This window comes from Strigops habroptila, chromosome 8 (genome assembly GCF_004027225.2).
Source record: "Strigops habroptila isolate Jane chromosome 8, bStrHab1.2.pri, whole genome shotgun sequence".
In the NCBI taxonomy this organism is placed as follows: domain Eukaryota; kingdom Metazoa; phylum Chordata; class Aves; order Psittaciformes; family Psittacidae; genus Strigops; species Strigops habroptila.
Genome location: NC_044284.2, coordinates 25,692,203 through 25,709,926, shown reverse-complemented (window position 1 = coordinate 25,709,926; position 17,724 = coordinate 25,692,203). Strand labels below are relative to the sequence as shown.

The 17,724-nt window shown below is 44.4% G+C and overlaps 2 protein-coding genes across 6 annotated transcripts in view; both read left to right on the top strand.

Annotated features, from left to right (window-relative positions):
• Window positions 1–2,231: 2,231 nt before the first annotated feature.
• Window positions 2,232–6,462, top strand: C8H3orf33 (chromosome 8 C3orf33 homolog). The gene is given in 8 exon segments (XM_030495014.1): window positions 2,232–2,436; window positions 2,511–2,572; window positions 3,704–3,754; window positions 3,756–3,858; window positions 4,642–4,802; window positions 5,305–5,343; window positions 5,345–5,453; window positions 5,456–6,462. Coding segments are annotated over 8 exon segments (939 nt in total). The 3' UTR covers window positions 5,665–6,462.
• Window positions 6,463–9,403: 2,941 nt separating this feature from the next.
• PLCH1 (phospholipase C eta 1) overlaps window positions 9,404–17,724 on the top strand; it is an 83,281-nt gene continuing 74,960 nt past the window's right edge. For all 5 annotated transcript variants that reach the window (XM_030495112.1, XM_030495110.1, XM_030495111.1 and 2 more), the window contains exon 1: window positions 9,404–9,483. The gene's annotated coding sequence lies outside the window, so the exon portion shown is untranslated. The remainder of the gene's footprint in view (window positions 9,484–17,724) is intronic.

Below are 17,724 nucleotides of genomic sequence, written 5' to 3'. Positions count from 1 at the left end.
TACTGGAAGGTTGTTAAAAGGCCTCTCTGGAGTCTTGTCTTCTCCAGGCTGAATAAGCCTAACTCTCTCAGCCTGTCTCTGTAGGAGAGGCCTTCTCCTTTCATCTCTGCATAAGCACAAACAGAATATAAGACTATATTGCAGATTTGTAGTCAACGGTGGATGCGGGTTTTCAGCCCTACCCACATCATCTCTGCTGGATTAACTATGTAAAAGGCACTTCAGTTCTGTGTCTCTACTGGAACAGTGGGGCTGCTTTAACTGCATCTTGTTGACAATTAAAAGATACATTTTTTATTAACTTCTCTGAACTAGAGGAAAAACTTCGCAAGTGCAGAATATGAGAAATTATAATTCTTAGGTGCTTAAGAGTTTGTGTTTTGTAACACAAATTGGATGTTGGTCCTACTGTACCAGCCCATTAGCAGGTTGCTGAAAGAACCAGTAAAGGTTAGGTCTCGGTATGTTTTCTCTCCTAACCCTAGTATAAAGTGAAAATTTTTTTTTTTTTTTTTTTGTAAGATTAGAATTAGTGTAGATTTAAACATCTCTAACATTAAAAAAATAACTTTTAAAAAAGACAAGGAGCAGCAACCCAACCTCTTCCTTGAGAGTGTTATTAAAATGGGAGTTCAAGAAGGTGGATGGTTCCAGGTGCTTGCTCTAGATCACCTGGTTACTACGGGGCTTTGTGCTCCTGCCTGGCCTGAGTGAGTCATGGGAGTCAGATGTGTGTTATCTCCAGCAAAAGGGAAATGGTCAGGAAATGGATTTTTGTAGGTGAAGGGTTTTGTCCTGGTTTAAGTTCCTGCACATGGTCGTCGTGAAGTGATACAGGTCCTAGGAGAGAGCGTGGAGCAAGGGGTGGGTGCAGCAGGACACAGGGAGCAGAAGCAGTGGATAGCTTCCCCCCTTCCAGTGCTGGGTCATAAGGGGGACTTACCATGCAGGAAAGTCATCAGCAAGTCACTTGCACTCGGCAGCTGTGACTTGTTCTTGTTCCCAAGACTTCCTTAAGTGGTAAATACGGGCACTCCAGAATTCAATTCTGTAATTCCTGTGCCCAGAAGGAGCATGCATGAGGCAAAGGGTAAGGTCCAACAAGCTGTCTAAAACGGGATCAGGCTGCTGCTGCGCCCTGCCTCCTGCGGCCCACAAGCAAACAGCTGAGGACAGAGTGTGCCAGTCTGGGAACTGCAGCACTGCCGGTGCACCATCACAATAACTGGCTGTTCTTGTTTTAAAATACCAGCTCCACGTTTCATCTTTGTTACAGATGCTGAAGAATCTGCCAGTGGCCGTTGTCCACAGTTCTTTGTTTTCTGTAAAGCTGCTTTGTTTCATTGCCCTTGTTTTAGTTTCAACCTTGGATAAAACTTTTTTTCAAGTATGGGTTTTGCGGCCTTGGGTTAAAAATCCCCAACTAAATAGCTGCTTCTCCGGGAATTCTGACTTGTGACTGTTACTGTTATTGTCTCATGTACAGCCTGTTCATGTAGAAACCTAGAACTGGGTTGAAATGGAAGACTTATGTAAACAAAATCCAGTTTACTATAATTAAACTAGATTATTATTATCATTAGATTTAGATTAGATATTAGGAAGAAATTCTTTCCTGTGAGGGTGCTGAGGCACTGGCACAGGGTTCCCAGAGAAGCTGTGGCTGCCCCATCCCTGGCGGTGTTCAAGGCCAGGTTGGATGCGGCTTTGAGCAACCTGGTCTAGTGGAAGGTCTCCCTGCCAGTCATGGGTGTTGGAATTAGATGATCTTTAAGGTCCCTTCCAACCCAAAACATTCCCTGGTTCTGTGGTTCTATGATAGTCGATTATTTTATTACAATGCATTTTATTACAATGTATTTTATTACAATGCATGTATTTCTTTGAAGCCTGCAGACGTGCATCTCAGAGGTGAGCATTTGATGCAGCTGAGGGAAACGGCTGGCTCGAGCCATTTGGGAAGGAGCGACAACTAGTTGTTAGTTTTGAACTAAGGCAGGGAAAAGAATAAACAAGAGATGAGTGTGGAAGTGTTCCAGAGGTGGGTTTTCTTTTCAGATGGTGCCCCGAGGTGCAAAAGGGGACCTGTCCGGTAGCGGTAACCTGCAACCTCAGGGCTCAGCGGAGCTGTGGTGCGGTTTGGAGGGTTAAGGCCACCACGGCCGCGTTAAAGCACCACGAGGCCGAGGATCTGGACCCACCCTAGCACGGGGTTTGGGTTTGGAGGCTCAATGCGGCCCGCCCGCCGCAGGGCCCGCCCCGCGGCCGCTCCTGTCCCCGCCCCGGCGGCCCTGGCCAGCGGGCGGCGCTGCGGGGAGGCACCGTGCGGCCATGGCGGAGCGGAGGAGCGGCGCGGGCCGAGGGCCTGGCCCGCTGTCCGAGTGGGGCAGACGCGCACCTTGGCCTGCTGCGTGGTGACGGGGCGGCGGGGCGCGGGTGAGGGGCCGGGGTGGGGGAAGGGGCCGGGCCAGGGCCGCGCCGCTGTAGCCCCCTGCTCTCCTCTGCCGCAGAGCCTGAGGCACTGGGATGGCGTGTGGCCGGGGTGCTGGTGCTGGCCCGGAGCTTGCGCATGGTGAGTGGGTGCGGGGCGGCCGCGGCTCTGCGGGGCTCTGCCCGGTGCCGGCGAACAGCGGGGAGCCCAGCGCGGCCCGGGGACCTCGGAGGGCCCGCGCCGCTCCGCGCCGGCGGGAAGGGGAAAGGGAAGGTGCGGTGTCACGCGTGTCTGTGCCCGAGCAGCAGCCCCACGGCCGGGGCCGGGACGCTTTCCTTGCCCCCTGGTCTGTTTTCGGATTACGGCCTGGCACCCCACATGGGCAGTTTGGGCTGGAATAACATTCCAGGAGAAAGATTTTACTCGTGGTGGTTCAGCTTTTTATTTCCCGAGGGCTGGTGTGTCGCAGCAGTTGTACATCAGCAGGTCGGTATTTTTTCACAGCTGTACAGAAGTGGGTGTGTGCTCTGCAAAAGGCTTCATGACGGGGACACTTTCTAGACGTTATGGCCTTAAATCCTGGGGCTACGCCATCCCCAGCGCCTGTCCTCCTTCCACCCGCTAAACCTGTGGCTGGTTCATTCCTGCACTGTCAAGACTTTGCTGCTGCTAGCATAGTTTCCCTGTGTGATCACATAACTGTCCCCTTTGATCCTCCTACTAGCAAATTTGATCTTCTTGTGGTCTCTTCAAAGGTGTGCATCTACTTCTCCCTCTCCTCTTTTAGTCCCTTTCCAAAGGCTGTGTTGGTTCTTGCGCCACCTTGGTTTTCAGTGTGTCTGTTGTCTGCTAGCATCTTTAAGTACATCTTGGCTTCCCTTCACTCTTATCCTAGCGCCGTTCAACCCACTTCCAAAACACCCTTTTCATAGTGAATCAAGTGAACTTCAATTCACATTGCTCAAAATGTTGCTTTCTGTTCTTTCTATAACCTTGCTTCATGTCCACCCCTGATGTTGCAAGCCCTGTACAACATGGAACATTGCAAGTGTCTGGAATGGCTGGCATATAATGGCTTCTGCAGCTGATTACTATTAAGTATATATATATATACACACACTTAACATATATACTTGCTCATGCTGTCTAATAATTGTAATTTGCCAAACAATTTTAGGAAGAAGTTGGATTTAATGTGATTGTAACTGCTTTACGGTTTTGGTTTGTTTGGGGTTTTCTTCCCTTAAAACTTTGTCTTCTTTCCATCAATAGACAACAAAGTTTTCAAGGGCTTTGGATATACCTGTGGAGTTTTGTAGAAAATAATGTGAAATTGCGGGGGAAATTACATCGCCATAACGGAGAAGGCCTGGAAGTTGAACACATTCCCATTAGCATTCCTTTTATTACAGCAATACAGAGAAAATGTGAGTAAAAGAACACAAAGGACAAGGGTGGGAATGGAACGTTGGGGCTGTTGCTGTGGCTGTACAGAGAACAGGCTGTGGCAAGCTGGCGAGCAAGGGTTACGGTACAGTCCTGCCTCTGCCTTTTGGTCTTTCTGTACTTCACAGGTGGGAAGCCAGGGAGTAAAAGACTGCCAAGGAGACCTGTAAAAAGAGCTCACCAATACAATATTTGTATTAAGCAGCATCATTATTGTGATATTTTTCTAAAAAGCTAGCACACGGCAGTTCAGCTGCTTGCATAGCTCAATCTCGTTCCTGGCAAAAAGACTGTTGGGATGGTGCTTTCTTTTACCCCAAAGATTGGCCACCTGCCTTTACAAAACTCGCTCTTGTGGGCAGTTTTTCTGTGACCTGGTGGAAGCTCTCCCTCAAGCCCGTGAGGCACACACTTACCTTTGCAAATACCTGTGGGTACTAATGCTTCTTGCCTGTTGTTCCTGTCCCTTCAGATAAAATGAGAGTGACTGATAATGAAAGCTGTTCCTTCTGTTTGTGTGCAAAATAAGACAAAATAGCTTAAAATAAAACAAGCTAGATTAAACCACTTACACAATCTTGAATATTTTTTTTACTAAAGGAGAGATGAGAGCACTTAAGTGGGTGCTTTGGGGAACCAAAATGGATTTTTTTTCCCTTTTAAGTCCATTGGAATAAATCCATTACTAGCAGCTGAGGGTCTGTGCAAAGCCTGAAATTCCTTTGCTAGGTTCAATAACAAAGTTCTCTCTCTCTCTAATCAGGGGCAACCGAAAGGTCTTCTACTGGTAAGACTTGCTGGAGTGGAGTTGGCACCAAGTGGCATGGCCTGGTTACAGCAAGAGTTAAAACCCCAACAGATGATGTGGTTCCAACTTCTGGGAAGGGAGGACTTGGCACTAGAGTGCCTTGTTTTAGTAAATAAGGTAAATACAGCAACAAAAAATTGACTTTTATCTGCAGTTTTGAGTTTGACTGTAGTTATACAATCCAGTCATCTTAGTACCTTTAAGGAAGGTTTATTATTTATAATTTATCTATCTTGATATGAATTTTAAATGTTGTACTTTGCAGCTCTGATTTCAAGACCAGTATTTTTGCTGACTGATTCATGACAGAATTTCTCTCAATATAGCCTATTTCTGTCGATAGGCTATATTGTGTAGTTCTGATTAGCCTAATGTTTAGTCTATCAAATGTGCTGTCACAAATGTCTTAGTATTTATATATTTAGCTATAAAATGCTATATTTATCATCAGTATTAGTTTTGAACTCAGCCAGATTCCTTTTTAGCTTTTAACTGTTTCTGCCAGAGTATAGATTTAGCCATAAGTAAAGCTTGTATCTCAGAGGGAGATGACACAAAAACATAAATAAAAGTGCTTTAAAGGTGAAGTGAAGTATCATGTTTATGTGCCTTTTTATAGGGTCGATTTCTCAGCGTCTGCTTAAATGAAGAGATCTTGTAGACAGGGGCTTGGCAGAACAGCACGTATTAAAGGACTGCATCACGATTCCCGCCTGTACTGGAAACTTCACAAAAGACTCCTTCGAGCAGAGTTAAAGGCCTTGAAGAAAATAAAGGAATATGGCAAGAAGAAAGTTACTCTGAAAGAATTAGAGATCGTATAAACAACAATAAATTTGTACAAACATTGAAGCAATTTGTGAGCTGGTTAAGAGCTCTGTTTAAAGGTAAAAAGGAGACTTGTTTGGAGGAACACCAAGCTATCTGTGTTACATGCTTGATGCTAAAGTGTAAGGTTATGAAAAAAACAGTGCCATAATTTTGAGGGTCCCTGTCTTGAACAGAAAACCCACAGTTACTTAATGCCATTTTATAACTCATGTGGGATTGAAATTTAGTAGTAATATGCAGGTCACAAATTAAAATGTTCTGAAGCCGAACTTTTCTACAACAATGTCCTAAATTAGTTGTCCAGTTTTCCACCTGCTAAATACCTACAAATCTCTGTTAATAAACTGGTGAAAGCAATCAACAGCCCAGTTTTTAAAGAGGTGCAGAGTGTTTGTTCACAGTGTACGGCCTTAAATGCTTCTCTGCTACATATCATTGCTATGTAGCCTGCACTGGTTAGAAAACCTGTCAGACCTTTACAAAGCTGTGGTGTTTACCACACAAGCATTTTGTCTGAATTTCTATTCTTACACTACTTTGTGTATCATTTGTGTTTTAAAAAATCTTTCATCTTGAATAATGGGTTGCACTGTTACTGATATTAAAGGTAATTTGTTATGGCTGATCCTAAACATCTGATAAGGTCATAACAACTAAGGTGTCTTGGAAAAAAAAAATCACTTGGTATATCAAGGAATATAAATTAATATTTCAGTAGTCCAAATAGAACACAACATTCACTTGAAGAGGAAAAACCTATGCTGTCTTTTCTGATGGTTCCATAAATATTTAAAATCAGATGCAAATAGAAGTAACATGAAGTTTGAAAAGATGGACCATACTGTGCTAAGAACTTAAATTCTTGTTTTATATGGAAATGCATCTTAAATATATGAGTGTATTATTTATTTTGTAAATATTCTCAGAATAAAAACTGAATTTCTTATGTTCATTGTTACATGTTTTATATATCAAGCACTTGACCTTTGTTTAACCTCCCACAGTCAAAATATTTATTTAAAGTGAAGTTATTTACAGATTTTCTTTCTGTGTGATTCCTTGCCAATGAAATACAATGGAATTTTTACACATGGTATAAAAAATCTTAATAGCTGAGCATTGCTTGTCTGACAATTAGTTGCTACGTCATCATTTTTTATGCTGACTTCAGGGCAAAATTGTAAATCCTGAGATGCTTAAGTGAGAATAGGTGTTAGTGCTTGTTTGCTGCTTTAGTTCCTGAATCCCCTGAAGGGTGAGGCTGGTGTTTGCAAAGCACAGTGAGCAGCTGGCTGTGAAGTACCTGCAGCACAGATCTCAGTGTTGGAAACCAGCGTGAGGGAGAGGAGAAGCAGCTCCATGGGCAGAGGCAGACCTCGATGGGAGCCGGAAATCAGGTATCTGTGCCTGTTATAAAGTGAGGCACCTGGTTTTATGCATTATGCAGTGAAGGGCTGGGCCAACCACTGCTGTGGTATTTGGACATAACTCCTTCCTCTGGAGAGTGTCACAGGGATTCGGGATCAGCTGTAGCATCCTCTGAAGCAAAACTCAAAGTTGACTTTGAACCCCAAATTACAAATTCAGTCTCAGCAATAATCCACTTCCCACAGGGGATTACAGGTGTTCCAGTTCCTGCACCTATTCCAAAGTGGGCATAATTGTACTGTTAAGTATTTTTTTTCTGTAGTAATTAAATATAATTCTACCTGGACTTTCCACGCTGTTTTGTTAATGAGTCATAAGAGGATTTATCACAAAAAACCACTGTAAAGCTGAGAGCAAAATCTCAGGAAGCCGCATACTACATTTCTAGCAAGCAGGGGTGAAGTGTGGGCGAATGTGAGGCAAGTTCTTCCCTCACAGTCCTGACTCTTAGCTCTTTTTACCCTTGATGAATTCAGAAGGGATTTGTCTAAATTACAGCAAACTGCTGTATCCTTTCTGGTAGCTTGTGTCTCGTGAAGGATTTTTAAAAAGGTGGCAATATGGCTGCTTTATCACTTCTGTCAAGGAAGCCTCCCCTTGGTGCGAACCCAATTTTTAAAGTTCCCTTCCCTCTACTAGTGAGATAAATCTAACGAAATAATTTAGAAGGAACTATGGAGAGGGATATCCAAATCTTTGGATTCAGCCTCTAATCTCTTTTCATGTTTGTTGCGCAAGACAAGAGGTTTTGGTGATATGCTCTTACTACAGTTCTTGGTAAGAATACAAATGCAGAGAGGTGGTTTTGTGTACAGGATCAGCACTGTAGCAAGCAACACTAATCTCCCAGAGAGTAACCAAGTGGTCTGGGATTTGTGATTGCAGTGACAAATGATTTTGTGAGAGTCAAGTCCTGTAATTGTTTGTTAATGCTGTTTTCCTTATCATCCAGGGCTTATCTGTTTAAAAAGCCCCAAACAACAACACACCCTCCCCCCTCAAACTAAGCACAATTGGGTTCAAAGCTGTGCTTTCCATCTGTGCAGGGCTTGAGAGGTTGCAGATCTTGTCTCAGTGGGAGGCCTGTCTATTGAAAAAGCAGTAACAGGAGTAGAAACGAACAGCTCTGCAGAGTTGAGGAGCTGACTGGGAAGTTGGGGGAGAAGCACTTTTCTCCATATTATAAAACCACCCCATGCTGCCCTGAGGAGCACAGTCCTGCTCCTTTAGCCACAGCAGCTACGCACATCAAAATATTTCCAAGCAGAGGATGCAGTTCTTGTGTGATTAGGAATAAGGCCAAGAATGAAACTGTTCAGCTCTTGCGTCTTTGCGCCTGCAACTCTGAATATGCCGTGAGCAATACAACATCTTCAAAATATCATAGGGAGTGAGAGGAGAGGCCTCCAAATGGCCCACTAAGAAAAATATCTTCAGTGTTGCACAGGCTTTTTATTGCTTGTGTGGTATTCAAGGCAAATGGTTGCCATAAACATCACTAGCCTTTCCCGGAGCCCACCCAAAAGCAGTGGGCACAGCGCTGTTCTGGTTTTGGACAGACTAACAACAGAGCTTGGCTGTGCGCATGGAGCGAGGCTTCGCTGCCACCGCCAGACTTAAAACTCCTCCAGCGGAGAGGTGCATTCCTTCACACCAGGACTCTCGTTGGCCGTCCGGACGCTGTATGTCAGGGAAACTGGGGCTGTGCAAGTGCCTGTTATCGTTTCCCGGCACTTACGTTCCGTTGGCAGGGCAGGTGAGCAGCCCCTGAACTTCATCATACATTTTTAAAGGGAAAAAAATAAATATTTTAGAAGTCTGTCAAGCGCGGTATTTCCCTCCCCCGGAGGGGATCCCGCACTGCCCGGGGGAAGGCCCCTGAACGCCCGTTCCGGCTCCCGGGGGCGGCGGGTCTCTCCGTGGGGCAGCTCCGAAGCCCTGGCGGGGGCTGTGAGGAAAGGCGGGCTCGCCCCGCCCCGCCTCGCGGCAGGTGCGGCCGTTGTGGCCGTTGCCGCCGTCCTGCGGTGCCCTGAGGTGACGGGGCCGTCCCAGGCGTCTCCATGGCACCCGCCGCCGGCGGGACGAAGGTGAGCCTCAGGGGCCGCCTCAGCCGCGGCTGCTCCACCCCGCCTCGGGAGCTCTGTGAGTCCCCCAAGAGGAGACTCTACCGGGACGCGGCTAGGGGAGGGGCTCCTCGTCCCGCGGCAGCCCGTGAAGCGCATCAGCGCTGAGGGGCAGCACGGCGCCCCATCGGCTCGGAGCGCACACAATGGAGCAGGTTGAATGGGAGCGGGCGCGGGGCCGCAGCAACACCGGGGCTGGATCGGCGGCCTCAGCCGCTGCCACCGCCCCGCTAGCGGACAGGAGCGCGCTCCGCTCCGGGCCCGGCGCAGCTCCGGGTTTCCCCTGCGCTCCGCGCTGGAGGGCGGGCCGGGCTGGGCCGGGGCGGGGCGGGCGGCAGAGCCGTGCGTTTGAACGGGAGAGCAGGTTGCGGCGGCGGCGGTATAGGGCGGGATTGATCCGAACCTGGTGTCCCACGGTGAGTGCAGACGGGTCGGGCCCCCGGCCCCTGAGACATGGGTAGGCGGGCGGCTGTGGAGCGGCGGGGTTGGCGGCGGGACGGAGCTGTCCCCAGGCGGGCGCAGACTGCCCGCCTCTCGGGGAACCTCTGCTGGGATCTCATTTCGGGAATTAATGCAGTTTTTTCCCTGTGTTTATCACTTAAAGTTAAGATAAGCGTTTACAAAGTGTAACTTTTTTTGCCCCCGGATAAAATGTTGCTGTGGCCGGTGAGACACGGTGTACCTCACGGGACGCCGTTATAGTCGCTTTATCAAGAAACCACGACCTTTCCTTCCCCTGGAGCCGCAGCCGTTCCGGGGCATCCTCGGGAGTATCGCGGGGTCCCGAGGGAAACGGCAGCGCCCGCGGCGCAGCTGGTCCGCGGGCTGTTCCTTGGTACTCCGAGGTGCATCTGGAGTCATAAGGGGCTACACCAGCGGTTGTGTTGGCCGTATTTGTTCTGTTGGTTAAATAATGAATCATGCCGGATAAAATTCCAGCCGTCTTTGGGCTCTTTGCCCTCTCTCCTGGGGGTAAAACCTGCTTTTGTCATGTAGTGTGGGAGGTTCTGCTTGAACGCTGTGTCAAAAAGGTTGCAGCACCCGGTTTGGTGGTGAGCTAAAACCAGAGAAAGCTGCAGCCGTTTGGTATGCCTTAAACTTAGGCCAGACCGTGTTAAATGAGGCTTCACGTAAAATCGTGATCCCACTGAGAAGAGTGGAGGACACCATCCAAAGTGTTGCAGGGTGTAACGGTTGGGGAGAACACTTGGTCTTAACCCTGTAAGATGCTGAAATAGGTGTGAGTCAAACCTCTTGGGGTATTGAGTACTTCATCAGCCCTCAAACAAGACATTTTTAGGATCTACTCTACAAACCATTTTTCAAGGAAAAAAAAAACAACCAACAAAACAAAACATACAATGAGCTGGGAATTATACTCCATGCAGGTTTTGTTGTATTTAAGCAACTGTATAATTCTGGGAACTTCAACTCTAGCTGACCAAAAAGTGTTCTTAAAAGAAGTGTTATTAAATTCCAGGGAGAGAGATATAAGCCTTATCTGATGAACTAGTCATAGGCTCTTTGTTTAAAGTGTGCTTTAACTCGTGAGTTATAAAGCACAATGTTTGCCTGTTTTCAGTGGACTCTCCTGATTTACTTGTCCTGGGGACTTCTGGCCTTTGTATGTTACAAAACTTAGACGGAGAGAAAGAAAACTTTGGGTGTCTTGTTCTGAAATGTGAAAGAATAATTGCACACACCATTACTGAAAGCATAGACAGGATTCAACCCTGCAACGAGACACTCAAGTTAACAATAATGTGGTATACTAAAAAAAAAAAATTAAAAAAAATGCAGACTTTCTGGGAGGTGAAGTACATGCACACTTAGAAATCTTCCTGTTTCTTTAAATGTTAGCTCTCTGGAATAAGTTTGAGAATGCTACTTACTTTTTTAAAAAAAACCTCTGAAGGATGCTTTTTCTAGGTTTAAAAACACTGGTATGCTGTTAGAGGAAAAAAATATTAACTTTTATCAGTTGAAGACACCGGATTTGTGAAAAATGATCTGACCAGTGGCAGACGCTTTCTGGTTTTATGCTACCTATTGTCTCTGAAAATGGGGATCAGCTGGTGGTTTTGGATCGAGTGGTGCACAACTCATTATTTTAACAATACTGGCTCAGCCTGGGAGGTTGCCTAGGGAATTGATTTAATGCTTCTGTCCTTTCACCCTTTGAGGCGGGTATCCCATGATGACTTTGATAAAAATCACCAGTATTTGTAAAGGAGAATAAAATTTTCACTCCATAAAAGCAAAGGAGAGGCCACCCGCTATTAACAGATCCTGGTTTTGCATGAGTAGATCTGTAATTTAAAACACTGCCAAGAAATACCTGTAAAACAATTTTATGAGCATCAAAACACAGAACAAAAATTAATCCTCTATTCAATATTTAGCTTCCCTTTATTTGGGAAAGGCTTTAATGCTGAAGCTGTGTATTTCTGTTGGCTCTACAAAGTAATCTTTCTATAAATAGAATGATTTTCCTTTGATGAAATCTGAATAAGGTTTTTCTTTTAAGGTGTCACCCAAGATCCAATTCAATTTAAATGGATAACCTAGATGGCAAAGCCAGAGCTGCAACTACAAAGGGTGATGTGGTGGTTTTTTTCTGTTTGGTTTGTGGTTTTTTAATAAGTTTAAGTCTGAATGTTAAAAAAACCAATAACATAAACACTCAAAATTTGGAAAGCAGAGGTCTGCTTCCCCTCCTTGTATTATCTTCAACAGGACAGCTTTTTTTGCCTGTGTTTTCAGAGGAGGTACGATTGCCATGCATAACTGCTGTGGTCTTACAGAAACTTCTTTAATGCTTCAAATTCGCTTCAATGTGTTGAAATGAAGGTGCTTTAGAAACACAGTTATTATGGCATTTTCCTCTTGGCATAGTTTACACCATAGACGTGTTCTGAGCAGTCATTATGGCTGTTGTACTGGAAGGGTGTTAAAGCCACTAACCTGCAGAGTGTGGTTCCCTGGGGCAGAGGAACAGGGCTGAGCAATGTGCCAGAGTTTAATTGGTCTGGACCACTGGGTCTGGACTGTGCTAGGGATAGATCTGTGTTTGCTTCCAAGTCTGTAAGCGGAAGATACTTCTGCTTGAGTACTGCTGAGGTTGGCCAACGTTAGTGCAGACTGATCTAGTGGCCAGGAGGGAGGTGTGTGTACTTTTTTTATTTTGATTTGGTTTTGATTTGTTTTCTTGTTTATTTTGGGAAACTGGGATTGTTTTCTGTAACAAAGGTGCCTTCTTTTGTTCCATTCTCCATGGACACTGAGGGCATTATCATTACTCCAGAGATCTGAGCTTGCCCTCTGCTTTCCTGACTTATGGAGCCTTTAGTGGTCATCCAGCATTACAGAAGGACTATCTAGTTGTACCTGGGTATCTGAGAGTGACGTGGAGTGTGCATTTGAGAGATGGTAAGGCAGGCTGGGAGATCCAGAAGGTGAGGAAATATCTGCTACTGTGGGTAGGCACTTACTATGGTTCCCACAGGGGCAGTGAGAGTGCAGAGGAGCAGAAGAGAGAGGTGGACAGAGTGGCTGACAGCGGTTTGGGAGCGGACAGCTGATGCAGTGCTAGAGAAAGCCAGGGACACGATGAGGATGCTTCATACCCCTGCAGAGGCTCAGGTCCACCAGTGGACAATGCAAAACTGCCTCAAGGCCACTTGGCCATGTGTGTTAAAGCAGCGTATCATTCTCAGTGAGAGATGTCCATGTGAGTCTCTTCAACCTGAAATAACTCAAGGTTGCATGCAAGAAATTTCAAGTGGAGACAAACTGTTGTGTAAAGCAGTCCATGCTCTGTTACAAAATTGATTTATTGGAACTGACACACAGTTCAGGTACCTACGCATACTGAGCATGACCAAGCGTGTCACTGAGATGGAGTACGTGATGTGTTGGCTGTAACTGTGTGGGTTCGAATCGGGCACTGCTGAGCCTCGCATCAATGTGTTTCCCATGTTCTTTGCTTGGTCTCAGTTCCAGCCACAGGTGATTGATACATTGGTTGGTAGTGTCCCCACAAGAAAAGGAGGGAAAGATATTGGCAATTACCAACTGTCTCAATGACAAACACAAAGGATCTTGTGGTTTAAAACATCTGCTCTGTGGGGGACTGCATGTAGATTGGTAAGTAACTATATATACATGTACATGGCTGGCTGTGCTGATACAAACCATTTTCAGGCATCTTATTTTTATCTTCATATTTTATCACATTATTTGAATTATTCTATGCTACAGCAGAGCAACATCCAGGGTCCTCTAGGTAGAGCCAGAGCTGTAAGTTCAGCAATAGTTTCTTCAGCTATGAAGAATAAGGTTTTGTATATTAACAGTGTGTCTGAAAATGACTTGTCCAAATTATTACATATTTACTCTTAGTGAGAGAGATGGGTACTCCTGGGTGTGATCTGGTGTGCTGTGTATCACCTGCTTTTTACAGGGTATATTTCTGATGATCTGTTGAGGAAAAGAGGTCCTCCTTAAAGCAAAATAAGCTGCAGGAGAGAAATATTTATTTTAGTTTCTAGAAAAATAATTGTTTTCTAAAATTATGATAGGCAAGAACAAAGCAAGCTTACACTTCGTGTTCATTATCATGACTTCATGCCTTTAAAGCATCGTTTTGCTGAGGGAAAAGGTCTTAAAGTCTTTGCCAGGTATTTTCAGAAGATCTTAAAGATGTGTTATTAGCAGCAGTTGAGCGAATTTCTCGCTGTGTTGAATCTTTGTGAGAACATCTACTCTCTTCACTTGTGTTCTATGTTTCACACTCCAGGCAGTGATGCACACGGTGAAGTGTTGCTAAACAGAGCTTCAGCTAAAAGCAGGTCTGGATGTGTTCTAGGGAGACTGGGGGTCTCCTTTTGCCCACACTCAATAGTTCACCCTAGTCAGCATCAGCACCACCAAAGTGAGCGGTGGGAATTAGAGTTTATTTTCTTGACTGTGTGCAGTAGTGTGATTCATTGAAGTCTGTGAAATTTATCATCTCCAGCAAGGGAGGTAAAGTTGGTTGTTTTTATTTTTGGGGTTTTTTTTTCCCCCCGATCTAGTTTTTACCTAGAGAATTGAGGCATGAGCCAGGTATCTCTGGGAGTCCACAAACTGCCTTTGATATCAATGAATTCCTCTGACTTTGGGACTATTAATGTTGGGGTGGATGGCTCTGGGCTTGCTGTGCATTCCTTTGCCTACTTCAAAGTGATTAATGGTTTTTAAGAAGAAATTTGGGAAAATATTAAGAAAATCTCGGAGTATAATAGAAACTGAAGATGTGTTGTTGATGATGCATTAAAAATAGCATTGCCAATGTGGTGAAGTGAGTTATTTCTCTGGAGATTAGAATCTCCAATGTAGAAATACTCTTGCATTCAGCATCTAGAGTTTGAAATCTTTTGTGCAGCAAAACCAAAAAATGATTTGTGTTAGTTAACTTGTGTACAGAGAGCTGGCAAAAGTCGCAGAAGGGTATGAAGAGTTTTGGAAAGCTGTGTAAGGGAAACATACATGTACACTTGTTCATATTTATCAGTTCCATGTCTGGTGGGATGACTTATGCTGAATACGGGGTGTGCAAGGTGTCTTCGGAAGCTGTGCCTGCTGAGCTACAGAGGCAACAGTGTGCCACCCTCCTGGAAATAACTCCTTAAATAGGAGAAAAACAAATTCCATTTAGGCTTCTTGAGGAATGGGGAGCAAATGCTAATTCCCTTTCAGGGTCTGTTGCCATGGGGAGGCAGTTAAAATCCTTTCTAACGCCTTCCTCAGCAGCAAGTTGTGCTGACACATGCTTTTCATGACTTCCCAGAAAGAGCAGAGAAATAACTTGAAACAAAAGGTCCATCAGAATTAACAGCCACAGGAAGATTAAGGTTTGCTGTTTGTTAGCTGTTGGTAGGGCAGATAAGAAGGTTGTCCATTATACAGGCTGACATGGCTTGACTGGCCTCCTGTCTGCAGTGAATGGGCTACAAGGGGGAGGACTTGCTGGCCAGACACCATGTATGCTGCTGTGTGGTGAAGTCTACCTGGTCCTCTCCTGGAAAGTGAAAGGGTAGTTTGTGGAACAAATTGTGGGCACCAGCCCTCTGGTGTGATCCAAGTTAGATGCAGTTAGGGTTAGGCTGAACCTTGCATAACTGCTCATGCCATTAGGAGAGAATGCGCAGCCGCCGCTGCCGGCTCTTTACACCTTGGCACTAGCCAAGTGAAGCTGGGTACAGCTTCCTGAGCATCCCCAGCTGAATGCTGGAACTGGGACAAGAGACTGAACTGCTGTAGGGGACAATGAAGGCAGCTGTGGTCTGATATCGCCGTAGCAATGATAATGTGATAATGCTGTTTCAGTCTTGCTGTTGTAGATAGATAGTTGCTGTAAAATTAACAAAGATTTAGAAGCATTTTTAAACAAATAAACTGGCATCAGAGTCTGTCTTCGTCTAGTGAATGATGTATGACTAAGATTAGTATTTGATGCTCTAATAGGGGAATAGCCAAAATACTAGGTTAAAAACAAATAAAAAAATCTGCATTTTCAGGAAACCTCATCTGCCTAAAGAGTATGCAACATCTGTATCCCAAATCCAAACTCTCTTGTTACTTTTTCCCATTGAATAGACAACTCTGACTTCTAAGAGTTTCCAATTGCTCCCAGCAAAATCCACAGGATTTCTCCCATGCCGGCTTGCATACTCTGACACCTTTACTGCCAGCTTTGTGCCAGCACAGCTGTTGTTGTGGCCTCATGGCACATTAGATTAGGGAAGCGATCTGGCAGAAAAATAAACCAAACAAAAATCACTTCTTCTATTCCACCAGACCACTTCCTAGAGAAATAAGAAAAGGATCAGATACTGGATGGTTTCCTTTCTATTACAAAGTATTATCAATAATATTTTTTCATGCTGGTGGTACTTATGGATGAATATTTGCTGTTGAAAAGGGAGTGTAACTTTTTTAAGTTTTTCATTTATACATGATACTTTAACTTCTGGAAAGTACTCCTATGTTTCTGAAGTAGTTTACCCATAGATAGGTGAAACTTTGTTATTCAAGTTAGAGAGCAACATTAATTTGGGGCCAAAAATGTCATTTTCTATCAGCAGGATGGATCTTCCATCTGGTGCAGCTAATATGCCTTACCTATTCCTCATGGCTCCTATGCGTCTAACTTTAGCCACATTTATGCAAGTTATTTTGAGTCAATGTTGATATTTGATACTGATTAGAGTGGAGATTTGCACAGATGATGTGTGGAACCCTTAGAGAGCCTGGCTTTGTATGACAGTTAAATCTAAATCCGCATGAATTCAGACCAGCTTAAATGCTTAGCAATATTTGGGTGACTTAGTGGCTTAGTGTAATAAGAAGCCCAAGACTGCAGATGGGTGGATGCCCCATGAAATATTGTCATATTAGGATGTTATCATCTCTTCAGTTTCTCTTTTCAGGTCTGACTATGGCTAAGCTTTTCATGTGATAGCTACTTTGTTTTGTGGATACTGTTAAAAAAAATACAGCCCATGTTGTGCAGCAGCTGGTCTCTGAAAGCTTGAAGGTTGTTTCACTCAAATCTTTGTTGATACTTCCTTTAGAAAGCAAAACCACGGGCTGGAAACACCAGCTCTTCTAATGCAGAAAGCCTGGAAAGAAGTTCATGCTGGTGGCTACTGATGAACTAACCTAGGAGAAATCCTTCAGCATATTTTGACATGCTCCAGGGAAAGAAAGTTGATGAGGGCATAATTTTTCCCAGATGCATGTTGTGGTGTAAACAGAATCGCAAATTACTTTCCTCCCTCTTTTCAGTACCTGTTATTTTGTAATATTAGTATAATAAAGGGCTGAGCCCTGGGACCATTGAGAGCATGTTGTGGGATAACATCTGATTTCCACTACAATGTGTTTGTCAAGTTGCTGAGTGCTGATGGCATCTTTAGATATGATGTACGGCTTGATCTGGAACATTTCTTTATCAGACTAGCAGTTTGTACAGAGACCAACAATCCCAATCCCATTTTGACAGCCCTCATTCTGATCCTGAGGTGTGCAAGTAAATCTTTTGCTTACTCTCAAACTTAAGGCAAATCATTAACCTACCTCTCTTCTAATACAGATCTACATATATGTACATCTGCTGTGGAGCCAATTTGCTTGATTTTGAATACTACCTCAGTATTTTCCAAGAAGAGCTCAAAGTGGTATTTGTACTGTGATTTGGTGTTTGTTTTTATTGTGTCTAATAACTGGAAGCTAACTGAATACACATGATAGCAATCAGATTCTGAGTGCGCCCACTGCAATCACAGCTGCCGGATTAAAGACCAGGGTTTCTTTTCAGACAGTATATTTTTCTGCTCCTTAGTGCCAGCCAAGTAGTCTGTCTGGCCATATCTGGAGCTAATACAGTAGTATTTCCAGTCATACACTTGGTGTGTCCTTTGCTTTACTGCATTGCTTTTCTCATTTCTAAACTATTTCTTGTTTGTTTGTTTGTTTATTATTCTTTTCCTTTACGTCAGTTGTGGTGCCCAGTATCTCTGAACTATTTTTCACTGTAAAATTTATCATTAAGAGGTATCTGAAACAGGTGTGTGCTTCCAAAATCTGGAGTCCTCTGAATATTCAGTGTTTTC